This window comes from Mauremys reevesii, linkage group 7 (assembly GCF_016161935.1).
Source record: "Mauremys reevesii isolate NIE-2019 linkage group 7, ASM1616193v1, whole genome shotgun sequence".
In the NCBI taxonomy this organism is placed as follows: Eukaryota; Metazoa; Chordata; order Testudines; family Geoemydidae; genus Mauremys; species Mauremys reevesii.
In genome coordinates, this window is record NC_052629.1 from 276000 (window position 1) to 294281 (window position 18282).

Here is an 18282-nt window from a genome sequence, read left to right on the forward strand (position 1 = left end):
TGATATTGTCCAGCATGAAGGGAAGGAAGGCCTTGCACACAAGGCAGACTGCCCTCAGTTCCAGTAAGTTTATATGTAGCCTGGCCTCCCATGGGGTTCAGGTACCCTGAGCAGTGTAGTTGTTCAAATGAGTGCCCCACATCCCAGAAGGGAGACGTCTGTAACAAGGGTGGTCCTAGGTGCAGGAGGGCTGAAAGAAGTCCTCACAGTGACCTTTTCTGGATTCAACCACTAAGCAAGGGAGGAGATAACTCTGGTGAGAACAGTAAGCTGGAGTCGATGTGGTCCCTGTTCGGTCGGTAAATCGAGCAGCGCCAAGTTTGCAGACACCATAAGTGGAGTCTGGCAAATTACACCATGTAGGTGCATGCAACCATGTGGCCTAACAGAGAGAGACCTGTGCACCATCATTTCCAACTACTCAGGTAAGCAAGTGATCCATCCCTTGTCACCCATTCCCAGCTTCTGGCAAACAGAGGCTAGGGACACCATCCCTGCCCATCTTGTCTAATAGCCATTGATGGACCTATCCTTCATGAATTTATTAGTTCTTTTTTGAACCCTGTTTTAGTCTTGGCCCTCTTCCACTTTCCACACACCAGAAAGAGAGTCAGGCAACTTCTGAGTTAGAAACACACAGGGATTGAAGATATTACTAGAGATTGGCTGAAGTTGAGAGAACAAGTTTTCCCCAACCTCTCAATATGGGGCTGGTGTCTGGAGTTCAGATAATATTCAAATACAGAACAAAGACCCCAAGGTATTGATGTTAGCCTTTGGGGAAAAAACAAACAAACAAACAAACAAACACTGGGTGGGTTTTCATAGATTCCAAGATTAGAAGGGACCAACCACTGTGACCATCTAGTATGATCTCTGTTATAACACAGGCCCCAGAATTTACCTGAAATAATTCTTGTTTGTACTAGAGAATCTTTTAGAAAAAGGTCCAATCTTGATTTAATAAATTACCAGAAATGAAGAGTACAACATAAACTTTGGAAAATTGCTCCTACTGTTGATTACTCTTACTTAAAATTTAGGGCTGTCAAGCGATTAAAACAAATAATCATGATTAATCGCACTGTTAAACAATAATAAAATACCATTTATTTAAATATTTTGAATGTTTTCTACATTTTCAAATATATTGATTTCAATTACAACACAGAATACAAAGTGTACAGTGCTCATTTTTATATATATATATATTTATTTATTTATTACAAATATTTGCACTGTAAAAACAAAAAATAGTATTTTTCAATTCACCTAATACAAGTACTGTAGTGCAATCTCTTCATCATGGAAGTTAAACTTACAAATGTAGAATTATGTACAATAACTGCCTTTAAAAATAAAACAATGTAAAACTTTACAGCCTACAAGTCCACTCAGTCCTACTTCTTGTTCAGCCAATCGCTCAGACAAACAAGTTTGGTTACAATTTGCAGGAGATAATGCTGCCTGCTTCTAGCTTACAATGTCACCTGAAAGTGAGAACAGGCATTTGCATGGCACTGTTGTAGCTGGCATCGCAAGATATTTACATGCCAGATGTGCTAAAGATTCATATGTCCCTTTATGCTTGGCCCACCATTTCAGAGGACATACATCCATGCTGATGATGGGTTCTGCTTGATAACAATCCAAATCAGAGCAGGCCGATACCTGTTCATTTTCATCATTTGAGTCAGATGTCACCAGCAGAAGATTGATTTTATTTTTTGGTGGTTCGGGTTCTGTAGTTTCTGCATCGGAGTGTTGCTCTTTTAAGACTTCTGAAAGCATGCTTCACACCTCGTCCCTCTCAGATTTTGGATGGCACTTCAGATTCTTAAACCTTGGGTTGAGTACTGTAGCTATCTTTAGAAATCTCACATTGGTGTTTCTTTGCATTTTGTCAAATCTGCGGTGAAAGTATTCTTAAAATGAACATGTGCTCGGTCATCATCCAAGACTGCTATAACATGAAATATATGGCAGAATGCAAGTAAAACAGAACAGGAGACATACAATTTTCCCCCAAGGAGTTCAGTCACAAATTTAATTAATGCATTTTTTTTAATGCACATCATCAGCATGGAAGCATGTCCTCTGGAATAGTGGCCAAAGCACGAAGGGGCATATGAATGTTTAGTATATCTGGCACATAAATACCTTGCAATACCAGCTACAAAAGTGCCATGCGAACAGTTGTTCTCACTTTCAGATGACATTATAAATAAGAAGCAGGCAGCAGTATCGCCCGTAAATGTAAACAAACTTGTTTGTCTGAGCAATTGACTGAACAAGAAGTAGGACTGAGAGGATTTGTAGGCTCTAAAGTTTTAAATTATTTTGTTTTTGAGTGATGTTATGTAACACACACACACACACACACACAAACATCTACATTTGTAGTTTCAACTTTCATGTTAAAGAGATTGCACTACAGTACTTGTATTAGGTGAATTGAAAAATATTATTACTTTTGCTTATCATTCCATATTTCATATAGTGAAAATATTTGTAATAAAATAATATAAAGTGAGCACTGTACACTGTGTTGCAACAGAAATCAATATATTTGAAAATGTAGAAAAACATCCAAAAATATTTTATTAAATTTCAATTCGTATGCTATTGTTTAACAGTGCGATTAATCACAATTAATTTTTGAGTTAATCACATGAGTTATCTGCAACTAATCAACAGCCCTATTAAAATTTTATGCCTATTTCTACTTTGAATTTTTCAACCTTCAACTTGTATACCTTTGTCTGCTAGACTGGAGAGCTCATTATTCAATATCTGTCCTCCCTAGGTATTTACATACTGATCAAGTCACCCGTTTAACCTTCTCTTTGTTAATCTAAATAGATTGAGCTCCTTGAGTTTCACTATAGCAACCAGAGACGAACCCGTGGTGATGTAATACATTTCACTTTAAATAAATAAAAGGTTACAGGAAGTTTATCTCTGAAGTCCGTGAGCCTGAAGTAGTTATTAAAGTCATATTTCACTAACAAAGGTTGGTAGTTAAATGACATAAAATTGCAGACCTGTGGAGGAGAAGACCTTCTTTACCAGGAGGTCTAGTCTCTCAGAGCCCTTATCTGCCAGGGTGAATTTCTGGTAGTGCAGCCAAGCTCTGTCTGCAGTCACCTGTACCACCACCAAGTTGAATATATCCTCCAGTGTTACATAAGTAACAGCCTAGGGTCCGAGGAGTTCCAGCAGTTACACCTGAAGGACTCAGCTCATCCATTGCAGTTGAATGATCTTTAAATGAACAAGACAGTGCTGACAATTGGTTCGGACCAGGACTCACAGAACCAGTGGGCATCTGTGCTTTACGCTTTGATACCACCTTCAGAACGGGCAGATCTTTTTGCCCACCTTGCCTTCCAACCTGGGGGTCTTTGGCAGAGCTGGGTCCATTGGTTCTGAGCGAGACACGACATCTCACCCAACGTGGACTGGCTCAGGGAGGAAACACATTTCTTATTGACCGTCCTTTGCATGGTTCTGTCCTTGTGCCCATCAGAGTGCTCTCTACTTTCATGGGGAGCTCTGAAGGAAGAGCCCTTGGGCTTCAGTGTTAGAGGCTCCACTCCAAGGCACATGCTTGGAGGGCACGGCTGGTTGGTTGAGGCTGACATACAGGGGGTTCTCCTGGGCTTGGATCAGAGAGGGGCCTCATAGCCTCTGCCATCAAGTACTTTCTTAGGCAAAGCCCCCATGCCTCTCAAGTTCTGGGTGGTATGGATCAACAGATACTGCACTTTGCAGAGATATGTGCTGCACTCAGACAGTACAAGCACTGTTGATGTTCATCATTGATGGAGAAGGAGCAAGGGCAGGAGACGCAGTTCTTGAATCCCAGAACTCTAGGCATAATCCTGGAACCAGGGATGGTTTCCCTCAACTGGGGAGGAAAAAACTACTCAAAACTTATTAGAAAATTAAACTACTAAACTACAATATAAACTACTTAAAAATATTTTCTACTTTACAGGTTATAGTGAAGGAGGATATGACTCCAACTCAGGCTATGCAGAGGTAAGAAGGAACTGGAGAGGCATTGACCCGCCCTGTCTCAGATATCCTTGGTCGGGAGCACAAGGGAAACTACTGCACGTGCAGATCAACGGACACTGCTTTTGAAGAATTTCCGGACTCGAACCTGCATGTGTACCCATGTGTGGAAAACACACAGGGATCATCACTTGAAGAAGAACTGGGGCCTTCCCCCGCCTCCTCTTTCCAAACCACTTCCAAGTCTGAGACCTTTCCCTTCTCAACCACATTTCTGTCTGTGACCTGCCCCTCCACTCCCAATCTATCCCAGAACCAGAGCCTGCTCTCTACCCCATCTCTGCCCATCCCAGGCCAAAGATCTTCCACTCACTCACGTACACATCACCTTAGAGTATACCCCATCTCATATCTGAAACCTTCCCCATATTCCTTTTCCAGAGACAATGTGGCTTTCTCCTCCAAAACCTTGTCTCAGACACAGAACTTTTCCATTCCCCCAAAGTGCTTGGTTCAAGCAGCTCATTCTGCATGCCTCAGACTCAGGATTCCCTTTACCTCAGATGCAGGAATTATTTTCATTGGCAGAGTCTCACCTGCATGAGCTGGACAACGGTCATATTAACTGGGAACTGGAAAAGAAAAATCAACAGGTGTGTTTTAACTGTAAGTGCCCAGAGTCACTAGGAAATCACACACCAGTGTCTAGATAATATGGTGATAAGCAGAGCCCTGCCTATTCCAAGGCTATGGAACTTACCACCAACTTTGTGCTCTAGAATCTAGAAGTATGGTCTAGTGGATACGGCACTGGTCTGTGACCCAGGAGATCTAAGTTGTTTTCCTGGTTCTACTAGTGACCTGCTGTGTGCAAAGCCAAATTAAGGTACTACAGGCCCGTGCCCAGGGCTCCCGCAACTGGTGTCAGATGATTACAGAAGAACTTCAGCTTTCATTTATGAAAATGTAATTTTCTAGGTCCCAAAGTTGTGAAGTAAATCTTGAAAATACAAACCAAGTGTAACTGATGCAGTGACATCTGTTTTACTCTGCAGACATCCTGAAAAAACAATTCTGAGAGGAGCAAACTGTCTCATCCATTTCAACAGCATATTAATATTTAGACCAATATTAATTTTAATAAATCTTGGACTGCCAGGGAAATTCCCAAAGAATAGAACAGCAATGATGGTGTGCCAATATTCAGAAAGGGAAAACAGGAGGATCCTAGTAAAATAGGCCAGCTAGCCCAACATCAACCTCAAGAAAAATAATTGAAAAGCTGATATCAAATCAATCAAATTCTGGGAATATAATTAATGCAGTCAACATGGTTTTATAGAAAACAGCTCTTGACAAACAAACTTGATTTAATTATTTGATGTGATTGCAAGTTTGGTTGATAAAGGTAACTGCATAGATGTAATAGATTTATACTTTTGTGAAGCACTTGACTGGGTATCATACAACATTCTGATTAAAAAATTAGCACTATACAATATCAGTACAGCACATATTAAATGGATTAAGAGCTGGCTAGCTGACATATCTCAAAGCAGTTATCAATAGGGGATGTGTTTCTAGTGGGGTTCTTCAGAATCGGTTGAAACCTGATGCTATTCAATCTTTTCATCAATGACCCAGAAGTAAATATAAAATCACTGCTAATAAAATTTGTAGTTGACACAAAGATTGGTGGAGTGGTAATAATGAGTAGGACAGGGCTGTCATACACAGTGATCTGGATCACTTGGTAAACTGGGCCCTGTCAAACAAAATATGTTTTAATACAGCTACCTGCAAGGTCATACATCTAAGAACAACGAATGTAGGTCACTGTTACAGGGTGAGCTGACCTTTTTCATGGGTTGGACCTCAGTCAAATCCTAGTGAGGCAAATACAAAGGAGCACAAACACTGCCAAATTAAATGCAAGAGTGTAATAAGAAAAGCCAAAGAGGAGTTTGAAGAACGGCTAGCCAAAAACTCCAAAAGTAATAAAATGTTTTTTAAGTACATCAGAAGCAGGAAGCCTGCTAAACAACCAGTGGGGCCCCTTAATGATCGAGATACAAAAGGAGCGCTTAAAGACGATAAAGTCTTTGTGGAGAAACTAAATGGATTCTTTGCTTCAGTCTTCAAGGCTGAGGATGTTAGGGAGATTCCCAAACCTGAGCCGGCTTTTGTAGATGACAAATCTGAGGAACTGTCACAGATTGAAGTGTCACTAGAGGAGGTTTTGGAATTAATTGATAAACTCAACATTAACAAGTCACCGGGACCAGATGGCATTCACCCAACAGTTCTGAAAGAACTCAAATGTGAAGTTGCGGAACTATTAACTAAGGTTTGTAACCTGTCCTTTAAATCGGCTTCAGTACCCAATGACTGGAAGTTAGCTAATGTAACACCAATATTTAAAAAGAGCTCTAGAGGTGATCCCGGCGATTACAGACCAGTGAGTCTAACGTCAGTACTGGGCAAATTAGTTGAAACAATAGTTAAGAATAAAATTGTCAGACACATAGAAAAACATAAACTGTTGAGGAATAGTCAACATGGTTTCTGTAAAGGGAAATCATGTCTTACTAATCTATTAGAGTTCTTTGAAGGGGTCAACAAACATGTGGACAAGGGGGATCCGGTGGACGTAGTGTACTTAGATTTCCAGAAAGCCTTTGACAAGGTCCCTCACCAAAGGCTTTTACGTAAATTAAGCTGTCATGGGATAAAAGGGAAGGTCCTTTCATGGACTGAGAACTGGTTAAAAGACAGGGAACAAAGGGTAGGAAATTAATGGCAAATTCTCAGAAAGGAGAGGGGTAACTAGTGGTGTTCCCCAAGGATCAGTCCTAGGACCAATCCTATTCAATTTATTCATAAATGATCTGGAGAAAGGGGTAAACAGTGAGGTGGCAAAGTTTGCAGATGATACTAAACTGCTCAAGATAGTTAAGACCAAAGCAGACTGTGAAGCACTTCAAAAAGATCTCACAAAACAAAGTGATTGGGCAACAAAATGGCAAATGAAATTTAATGTGGATAAATATAAAGTAATGCACATTGGAAAAAATAACCCCAACTATAGATACAATATGATGGGGGCTAATTTAGCTACAACGAGTCAGGAAAAAGATCTTGGAGTCATCATGGATAGTTCTCTGAAGAGGTCCACGCAGTGTGCAGAGGCGGTCAAAAAAGCAAACAGAATGTTAGGAATCATTAAAAAAAGGGATAGAGAATAAGACTGAAAATATATTATTTCCCTTATATAAATCGATGGTACGCCCATATCTCGAATACTGTGTACAGATGTGGTCTCCTCATCTCAAAAAAGATATACTGGCACTAGAAAAGGTTCAGAGAAGGGCAACTAAAATGATTAGGGGTTTGGAGAGGGTCCCATATGAGGAAAGATTAAAGAGGCTAGGACTCTTCAGCTTGGAAAAGAGGAGACTAAGGGGGGATATGATAGAAGTATATAAAATATAATAATATATAATAGGAGATATACCAATCTCCTAGAACTTGAAGGGACCTTGAAAGGTCATTGAGTCCAGCCCCCTGCCTTCACTAGCAGGACCAATTTTTGCCCCAGATCCCTAAGAGGTCCCCTCAAGGATTGAACTCACAACCCTGGGTTTAGCAGGCCAATGCTCAAACCACTGAGCTATCCCTCCCCCAAATCATGAGTAATGTGGAGAAAGTGGATAAGGAAAAGTTATTTACTTATTCTCATAATACAAGAACTAGGAGTCACCAAATGAAATTAATAGGCAGAAGGTTTAAAACAAATAAAAGGAAGTTCTTCTTCACACAGCGCACAGTCAACTTATGGAACTCCTTACCTGAGGAAGTTATGAAGGCTAGGACTATAACAGCGTTTAAAAGAGAACTGGATAAATTCATGGTGGTTAAGTCCATAAATGGCTATTAGCTAGGATGGGTAAGGAATGGTGTCCCTAGCCTCTGTTTGTCAGAGGATGGAAATGGATGGCAGGAGAGAGATCACTTGATCATTGCCTGTTAGGTTCACTCCCTCTGGGGCACCTGGCATTGGCCACTGTCGGTAGACAGATACTGGGCTAGATGGACCTTTGGTCTGACCCGGTATGGCCGTTCTTATGCTCTTAAGGGCAAGATTAGAAAGGCAAAGGCACAAAATGAGCTCAAACTAGCTACAGGAATAAAGGGAAAGAAGAAGACTTTTTATCAATCCATTAGAAGCAAGAGGAAGACCAAGGACAGGGTAGGCCCACTGCTCAGTGAGGAGGGAGAAACAGTAACAGGAAACTTGGAAATAGCAGAGATGCTTAATGACTTCTTTGTTTCGGTCTTCACTGAGAAGTCTGAAGGAATGCCTACATAATGACTGCTAATAGGAAGGGGGTAGGTTTAGAAGATAAAATAAAAAAAGAATAAGTTAAAAATCACTTAGAAAAGTTAGATACCTGCAAGTAACCAGGGCCTGATGAAATGCACCCTAGAATACTCAAGGAGCTAATAAAGAGGTATCTGAGCCTCTAACTATTATCTTTAGAAAATCATGGGAGACAGGAGAGATTCCAGAAGACTGGAAAAGGGCAAATATAGTGCCCATCTATAAAAAGGGAAATAAGAACAACCCGGGAAACTACAGATCAGTTAGTTTAACTTCTGTGCCAGGGAAGATAATGGAGCAAGTAATTAAGGAAATCATCTGCAAACACTTGGGGCAGGTCTACACTATGGGGGAAAATCGATATAAGATACGCAACTTCAGCTACGTTAATAATGTAGCTGAAGTCGAAGTATCTGATATTGAATTACTTACCGTCCTCACGGCGCGGGATCGACGTCCGCGGCTCCCCATGTCGACTCCGCTACCGCCGTTCACGTTGGTGGAGTTACGGAGTCGACATGAGCGCATTCGGGGATCGATATATCGCGTCTAGATGAGACGCGATATATCGATCCCCAAGAAATCGATTGCTACCCACCGATACGGCGGGTAGTGAAGACGTACCCTTGGATGGTGGTAAACTGATAGGGAATAGCCAGCATGGATTTGTAAAGAACAAATCATGTCAAACCAATCCGAGAGCTTTCTTTGATAGGATAACAAGTCTTGTGGATAAGGGAGAACTGGTGGATGTGGTATACCTAGACTTTAGTGAGGGATTTGATACGGTCTCGCATGATAGTCTTATCAATAAACTAGGCAAATACAACTTAGATGGGGCTACTATAAGGTGGGTGCATAACTGGCTGGATAATCATACTCAGAGTAGTTATTAATGGTTCCCAATCCTGCTGGAAAGGTATAACAAGTGGGGTTCCACAGGGGTCTGTTTTGGGACCGGCTCTGTTCAATATCTTCATCAGCGACTTACATATTGGCAAAGAAAGTACACTTATTAAGTTTGCAGATGATACCAAACTGGGAGGGATTGCAACTGCTTTGAAGGACAGGGTCATAATTCAAAATGATCTGGACAAATTGGAGAAATGGTCTGAGGTAAACAGGATGAAGTTTAATAAAGACAAATGCAAAGTGCTCCACTTAGGAAGGAATAATCAGTTTCTCACATATAGAATGGGAAGAGACTGTCTAGGAAGGAGTACGTCAGAAAGGGATCTATCTAGGGGTTATAGTGGACCACAAGCTAAATATGAGTCAACAGTGTGATGCTGTTGCAAAAAAAGCAAACATGATTCTGGGATGCATCAACAGGTGTGTTGTGAGCAAGACACGAGAAGTCATTCTTACGCTCTACTCTGCGCTGGTTAGGCCTCAGCTGGAGTATTGTGTCCAGTTCTGGGCACCGTATTTCAAGAAAGATGTGGAGAAATTGGAGAGGATCCAGAGAAGAGCAACAAGAATGATTAAAGGTCTAGAGAACATGACCTATGAAGGAAGGCTGAAAGAATTGGGTTTGTTTAGTTTGGAAAAGAGAAGACTGAGAGGGGACATGATAGCAGTTTTCAGGTATCTAAAAAGGTGTCATAAGGAGGAGGGAGAAAACTTGTTCACCTTAGCCTCTACGGATAGAACAAGAAGCAATGGGCTTAAACTGCAGCAAGGGAGGTTTAGGTTGGACATTAGGAAAAAGTTCCTAACTATCAGGGTGGTTAAACACTGGAATAAATTGCATAGGGAGGTTGTGGAATCTCCATCTCTGGAGATATTTAAGAGTAGGTTAGATAAATATCTATCAGGGATGGTCTAGATAGTATATGGTCCTGCCATGAGGGCAGGGGGCTGGACTCGATGACCTCTCGAGGTCCCTTCCAGTCCTAGAATCTATAAGTATTGCAGTAGGACAAGGTTTAGAGAAACAGTCTCTTGACACCTTAAATTATTGCTTTCTAGAGCACCAGGAGAGGCTATGTTTGATCTGGGCCTAACAATCACACTATACCTATTGGGTTCTGGGCCTAACAATCACACTGTAGCAGGTCAGTTACCCTGCTCCTAGAGAAAAGGCTAGGCTGATTGGGGAAGCAGCCACAGCTGGGGCCGTGCCCCAGTCAGGCCACACCTGGCCCTGTTATAAGGGCTCAGGGAGGAGCTGGGTCAGTCTCTCTCTAGTGGTGGAGAGAGAAGGATCTAACTGCCTCGGAGCAGGGTACCAGAGGTAGAGAGGTGCTGGGGAAAGGCAAGAGGAGCTGGGGAGCTCCAGCCTGGCAACTCCCCAGGCTGCAGGCCTTGTTCAAGGCCTAAAGAGAGGTACTGGGCTGCAGGGAAAGGCAGCAGATCCAAAACCTCCCTTGCCAGTGATGAGTGGTTTACAGACTGCAGTCTGCCCCAGTGAGTGGGGGGGCTAGATGATGACTGGCAGTAGCCACTGAAGCAAGGTGGGGATAGAGAGTTGGGGGTTCCCCTGGAAGGGGAGACCCAGATTGTGGGTTACTTCTGGGGGCAGCCCCCCCAAGGTAAAGGGCACTGGGGTCTGGGAGGGGCATGGGGGGCCAGCAGCAGGTGATCCACTGGCCAGCAGAGGGCTCTCTGGGCTGGAATTGAGCTAATTCCCAGGATAACCAGCAGGAGGTGCAGCGCCGGTGAGTTGTCGCCTCGCTACACGTGGTGCAGAATGTGGGCATGTACGGTCCGCCCCGATACAAGGGGCAGGGCAAGAACTGTGGGATTATTGCCCAGAGATCAGGAAAAAGGGGATGATGAATCCTGGCTATACTGGGGTTTATTTTGCGGAGGCCCAAGGTGCTACCCCTGGTTGGGAACAGGCGTCAGTGCCCTGGTGAAAGGGGGCTGATGACCCCCAGAGACTCTGGGAGGTGCAATGAACAGTTGGGCCAGCTGGCGGAGGAGCAGCAGGCCCTGGTAAAGCACCACCAGAGAGAGGGGGACAGAAATCCCAGCACCAGGACCCGGAGGCCAGGCAGGGAACATAGGGCATGTTATGCCTGTACAAAGCATAGACATTTAAAAAGAAATTGTCCCTATTGGGCTGGGGGCAGGGCACCTCATCCCAAGTAGGGACAGGGACAAGTCCCTATAAGAGTCCACTAGCTGAGGGAATCCAGGCGGCTGTGGACATGTTGGGCCTGTGGGAAGCAAGGGCACCTCTTGAGGGATTGCCCAGGCCCAGGAAACATGACCCAGGGCAGCCCAGGGAGGGCTAGGCCCAGAAAGGAGGGGAAAAGGCCCAAGGCAGTGAGGAGGCGGGGAGCCTGCTGGGGCTGCCAGAAACTGGGCCACGTTGAGAGACACTGCCCCCTCAAGGACAGGGTGGAGGAGACAGAGATAATGGCTGACTGGCCATTGGCCCACCCACGAGAGGTGGGAGAGGCAGCGATGGAGACGGTTGGGACCCAGACCGTCACTGAGCCAGTTGCCAATGAGGAAACCCAGACAGAGTGAGCCCTGCAAGAGGCCGGGTCCCAGGTGGTCGTGGTACAGGACACCAAATGAACCCAGACCCTGAGGGTGGAGGGTCCAGGAGATACAGACCTGAGGGCGCAGCTCAAGGCATGGAACAGGCCAGCCGGAAGGTGGAAGCCCACACGTGGGAGATGGTCAGAAGCTGGGAGTCTTCAGAGAGGAAGTGGTCCTGGAGTGGCAGCCCTGGAGGGCCATCTTCAGGGAGCCCAGGCCAAGAGTCCCCCCACCCCCACGGGTGGAGATTTTGAGGAGGGGTATGTGTAGCAAAGAGTTACCCTATTCCTAGAGAAAAGGCTAGGCTGATTGGGGAAGCAGCCACAGCTGGGGCCACGCCCCAATCAGGCCGCACCTGGCCCTGTTATAAGGGCTCAGGGAGGAGCTGGGTCAGTCTCTCTCTAGCGGTGGAGAGAGAAGGATCTAACTGCCTCAGAGCAGGGTATCAGAGGTAGAGAGGTGCTGGGGAAAGGCAAGAGGAGCTGGGGAGCTCCAGCCTGGCAACTCCCCAGGCTGCAGGCCTTGTTCAAGGCCTAAAGAGAGGTACTGGGCTGCAGGGAAAGGCAGCAGGTCCAAAAAACCCCTTGCCAGTGATGAGTGGTTTACAGACTGTAGTCTGCCCCAGTGAGCGGGAGGACTAGATGATGACTGGCAGTAGCCACTGAGGCAAGGTGGGGATAGAGGGTTGGGGGTTCCCCTGGGAGGGGAGACCCAGATTGTGGGTTACTGCTGGGGGCAGCCCCCCAAGGTAAAGGGCACCGGGATCTGGGAGGGACACGGGTGCCAGCAGCAGGTGAGCCACCGGCCAGCAGAGGGCACTCTGGGCTGGAATCGAACTAATTCTCAGGATAACCAGCAGGAGGCACCGTGCTGGTGAGTCGTCACCTCGCTATACACACAAGTAGTTCAAGGACTACTCTTGAGCCATTAAGTAACACTGGTTTCAATGTAATTAATGTCAACATTCCAGGAGAGTGGGGATGGGGGAGAGGGAGGGAAATCACAAGTGCTGTCACTGGATACTATACTTTAGATCATTTTTGTTGTCTTTGTCTAGCTTCCTGATTGTAACTAAGTCAAAAGAAATTAAAATGCTCAGAATTGGCATGGAGTCTACTTGAGCAAGTCATAATAATAATCTCAAAAACTCCATGCATTCCCCAAACAAAACAAAAAAGGCAAGGAAAAAAAAAACCTGTATAGTTAAATGACAAAATACACCTCTACCCCGATATAACGCTGTCCTTGAGCCAAAAAATCTTACCGTGTTATAGGTGAAACTGCGTTATACTGAACTTGCTTTGATCTGCTGGAGGACGCAGCACCCCCCCACCCCCCCAAAGTGCTGCTTTACCGCTTTATATCGGAATTCGTGTTATATCGGGTTGCGTTATATTGGGGTAGAGGTGTACAAGAGGTTATTTGAGTCAAAGAGTTATCCTTCAGAAAATGGAAGTCACAAAAAAGGAGCAAATGCTGTGGCAGATAAAGCGTTAAATGGAAATTAGGAGGGCTAAAGGAGCAATTTTTGAAGTGCAAATAGTCAAAAACAGAACATAAACAGTTAGCCAAAGACTCAAAACGTAATAGCAATTTTTTTTCAAGTACATCAGAAGCAGGATGCCTGCAACAACTAGTGGGGCCACTGAACAATCGAGGTGCTAAAGGAGCACTCAAGGACAATAAGGCCATTGCGGAGAAACTAAATTAATTCTTTGCACCAGTCTTCATGACTGAGGATGTGAGGGAGATTCTCAAACCTGAGACATTCTTTTTAGATGACAGATCTGAGGAACTGTCCCAGATTGAGGTATCATTAGAGGAGGTTTTGGAACAAATTGATACATTAAATAGCAATAAGTCACCAGGACCAGATGGTATTCACTCAAGAGTTCTGAAGGAACTTAAATGTGAAATTGCAGCTTCTGTACCAGATGACTAGAGGATAGCTAATGTGACGCCAATTTTTAAAAAAGGGTCCAGAGGTGATCCTGGAATTTACAGGCCTGTAAGCCTGACTTCAGTACCGGGTAAACTGGTTGAAACTATAATAAAGAACAATATAGATTGAACATAATTTGTTGAGGAAGAGTCAACGTGGTTTTAGTAAAGGGAAATCATGCCTCATCAATCTACTAGAATTCTTTGAGGGGGTCAACAAGCATGTGGACCAAGGGGATCCAGTCGATATAGTGTACTTAGATTTTCAGAAAGCCTTTGACAAGGTCCCTCACCAAAGGCTCTCAAGCAAAGTAAGCTGCTATGGGATAAGAGGGAAGGTGCTGTCATGGATTGATAACTGGTTAAAAGATAGGAAACAAAGGGTAGGTATAAATGGTCAGTTTTCAGAATGGAAAGAGGTAAATTGTAGTGTGCCCCAGGGGTCTGTTCTGGGACCAGTCCTACTCAACAAATTAATAAAGGATCTGGAAAAGGGGGTAAACAAAGTCAGGTGGCAAAATTTGCAGATAGTTAAGACCCACGCAGACTGCGAAGAGCTACAAAAGGATCTCCCAAAATTGGGTGACTGGGCAACAAAATGGCTGATGAAATTTAATGTTGATAAATGCAAAGTAATGCACATTGGAAAGCATAATCCCTACAATACAGATAAAATGATGGGGTCTAAATTAGCTGTTACCATTCAAGAAAGAGATCTTGGAGTCATTGTGAGTGGATGTTTTCAGAGAACTATCCAATGTGCAACGGCAGTCAAAAAAGTGAACAAAATGCTGGGAATAATTAAGAAAGGGGTAGATAATAGGACAGAAAATATCATGTTGCCTCTCTATAAATCCATCTTGAATACTGTGTGCAGATGTGGTCGCCCCATCTGGAATTGGAAAAAGTTGAGAAAAGGGCAACAAAAATGATTAGGGGTATGGAACGGTTTCTATATGAGCAGAGTTTAATAAGACTAGGACTTCTCAGCTTGGAAAAAAGACGGCTAAGGGGAGATATGATTGAGGTCTATAAAATCATGACTGGTGCAGAGAAAGTAGATAAGGAAGTGTTGTTTACTACTTCTCAGAAGACAAAAATTAGGGGTCACCAAATGAAATTAATAGGCAGCAGGTTTACAACAAATAAAAGGAATTATTTCTTCACACAATGCACAGTCAACCTGTGGAACTACTTGCCACAGGAAGTTGTGAAGGCCAAGACCATAACAGGGTTCAAAAAAGAACTAGATAAATTCATGGAACATAGGTCCATCCATGGCTGTTAGCCAGGATTCTTCAACCATGGGATGGGTGTTCCAAGAAGGAGGAGTGCTAGGCAGAGACGGGCTCCACCTAAGGAAGAGAGGGAAGGGCATCTTCGCAAGCAGGCCAGCTAACCTAGTGAGAAGGGCTTTAAACTAGGTTCACCAGGGGAAGGAGACCAAAGCCCTGATATAAGTGGGGAAATGGGATACCGGGAGGAAGTACGAGCAGGAGAGTGCAAGAGGAGAGGACTCCTGTCTCAGACTGAGAAAGTGGGACAATCAGCGACTTATCTTAAGTGCCGATACACAAATGCAAGAAGCCTGGGAAACAAGCAGGGAGAACTGGAAGTCTTGGCGCAGTCAAGGAACTATGACGTGATTGGAATAACAGAGACTTGGTGGGATAACTCACGTGACTGGACTACTGTCATGGATGGATATAAACTGTTCAGGAAGGACAGGCAGGGCAGAAAAGGTGGGGGAGTTGCATTGTATGTAAGAGAGCAGTATGACTGCTCAGAGCTCCAGTATGAAACTGCAGAAAAACCTGAGAGTCTCTGGATTAAGTTTAGAAGTGTGAGTAACAAGGGTGATGTCGTGGTGGGAGTCTGCAATAGACCACCAGACCAGGGGGATGAGGTGGATGAGGCTTTCTTCCGGCAACTAGCAGAAGTTACTAGATCGCAGGCCCTGGTTCTCATGGGAGACTTTAATCACCCTGATATCTGCTGGGAGAGCAATACAGCGGTGCACAGACAATCCAGGAAGTTTTTGGAAAGTGTAGGGGACAATTTCCTGGTGCAAGTGCTGGAGGAACCAACCAGGGGCAGAGCTCTTCTAGATCTGCTGCTCTGAAGCTGGGAAGAATTAGTAGGGGAAGCAAAAGTGGATGGGAATCTGGGAGGCAGTGACCATGAGATGGTCGAGTTCAGGATCTTGACACAAGGAAGAAAGGAGAGCAGCAGAATACGGACCCTGGACTTCAGAAAAGCAGACTTTGACTCCCTCAGGGAACTGATGGGCAGGATCCCCTGCGAGAATAACATGAGGGGAAAGTATCAGAGGGGTAGTCGTGTTAGTCTGGATCTGTAAAAGCAGCAAAGAGTCCTGTGGTACCTTATAGACTAACAGACATATTGGAGCATGAGCTTTCGTGGGTGGATACCCACTTTGTCGGACGCATGTAGTGGATATTTCCAGAGGCAGGTATATATATGCAAGCAAGCAAGTTTCTTCATGAGTGTGGCAGAGCAGGGGTAAAACCCCTTTAAAGCCCTGCCAAAATGCTGGCTACAGCCTGCTCTCTGGCCGGTAGACCAGGGGTAGGGATGCAGGTACTCAACAGTGAGCCCAGCTGCAAGCCCCAACGAGGGCTGGCTCAGATGAACCTGCTGGGCTAAGTAGTGACAGCTGGGCTGAGGCAGGAGAAGGCTGTAAAAGCCTTGGGCAAACCTCAGTGGAGAGGCTATCCTGAGAGGAGACAGGAGGGCGGTATCTCTGTTTCCTTGCCAAGAAGGAAGCCTCCAAGGCCAGGATACCCTGGGGAGGATCTGTGGGGCACTAACTATTGGGGGATCTGGGCACTGCACGGGCATTGTAAATAAAGACACTGGGGGGATTCAACAAAAGAGGGAGTGAACACTCTATATTAAACCAGCCTAAATACAGGGTGCAGGCACAAAAGTGGGAGAGCCTGCACTCACCCTGTGACAATGAGGTTGATGGATTTCCACTCCATACGGCTAAATGCAGTGCCTTGCATGGTGTCAAGTATCAGAAGGGTAGCCGTGTTAGTCTGGATCTGTAAAAGCAGCAAAGAGTCCTGTGGCACCTTATAGACTAACAGACGTATTGAGGGGGAAAGGAGTCCAGGAGAGTTGGCTGTATTTTAAAGAATACTTATTGAGGTTGCAGGAAAAAAACATCCCGATGTGTAGAAAGAATAGTAAATATGGCAGGCGACCAGCTTGGCTTAACAGTGAAATCCTTGCTGATCTTAAACACAAAAAAGAAGCTTACAAGAAGTGGAAGAGTGGACAAATGACCAGGGAGGAGTATAAAAATATTGCTCAGGCATGCAGGAGTGAAATCAGGAAGGCCAAATCACACTTGGAGTTGCAGCTAGCAAGAGATGTTAAGAGTAACAAGAAGGGTTTCTTCAGTTATGTTAGCAACAAGAAGAAAGTCAAGGAAAGTGTGGGCCCCTTACTGAATGAGGGAGGCAACCTAGTGACAGAGGATGTGGAAAAAGCTAATGTACTCAATGATATTTTTGCCTCTGTCTTCACAAACAAGGTCAGCTCCCAGACTGCTGCACTGGGCAGCACAGTATGGGGAGAAGGTGACCAGCCCTCTGTGGAGAAAGAAATGGTTCGGGACTATTTAGAAAAACTGGCCGAGCACAAGTCCATGGGGCCAGATGCGCTGCATCCAAGGGTGCTAAAGGAGTTGGCAGATGTAATTGCAGAGCCATTGGCCATTATCTTTGAAAACTCATGGTGATCGAGGGAGGTCCCGGATGACTGGAAAAAGACTAATGTAGTGCCCATCTTTAAAAAAGGGAAGAAGGAGATCCGGGGAATTACAGGCCAGTCAGCCTCACCTCAGTCCCTGTTAAAATCATGGAGCAGGTCCTCAAGGAATTAATTTTGAAGCACTTAGAGGACAGGAAAGTGATCAGGAACAGTCAGCATGGCTCCACTGCTTTCCCCTCATCCACAGACCCAGTTATCTCCTCATAGAGGGCAATTAGGTTAGTCAGGCATGACTTGCCCTTGGTGAATCCATGCTGACTGTTCCTGATCACCTTCCTCTCCTCTAAGTGCTTCAGAATTGATTCCGTGAGGACCTGCTCCATGATTTTTCCAGGGACTGAGGTGAGGCTGACTGGCCTGTATTTCTCTGGATCCTCCTTCTTCCCTTTTTTAAAGATGGGGACTACATTAATGATTCATTAAATAGCAGCAAGTCACCAAGACAGGATGCTCTTGATCCAGGAGTACTGTAGGAATGTAGAATGGAATGAATCCTTCATTAAACAATCCTTCATTAAAATCAGTTTCTGTACTGAAAGACAGGCCAAGGTGATTGGGAGACCCTGAGAAATGCATACAAGTGAGCTCTACTTTAGTAATAGCTAAATTAGCTGAAGAGGCAGTGGCAAAACAGTGCTGAAGTC

At 44.5% G+C, this 18282-nt stretch overlaps 1 protein-coding gene across 6 annotated transcripts in view; it reads right to left on the reverse strand.

Annotated features, from left to right (window-relative positions):
• The window catches only part of TCTN3 (tectonic family member 3), a 58695-nt gene that overhangs the window by 19736 nt on the left and 20677 nt on the right, over nucleotides 1-18282 (reverse strand). For 5 of the 6 annotated variants that reach the window (XM_039482731.1, XM_039482728.1, XM_039482729.1 and 2 more), the window contains exon 8: nucleotides 4617-4652. The exons of the other annotated variant lie outside the window; for it this stretch is intronic. In XM_039482731.1, coding sequence (XP_039338665.1) covers nucleotides 4617-4652 — 36 coding nt within the window. The remainder of the gene's footprint in view (nucleotides 1-4616; nucleotides 4653-18282) is intronic. 6 annotated transcript variants of the gene reach the window in all.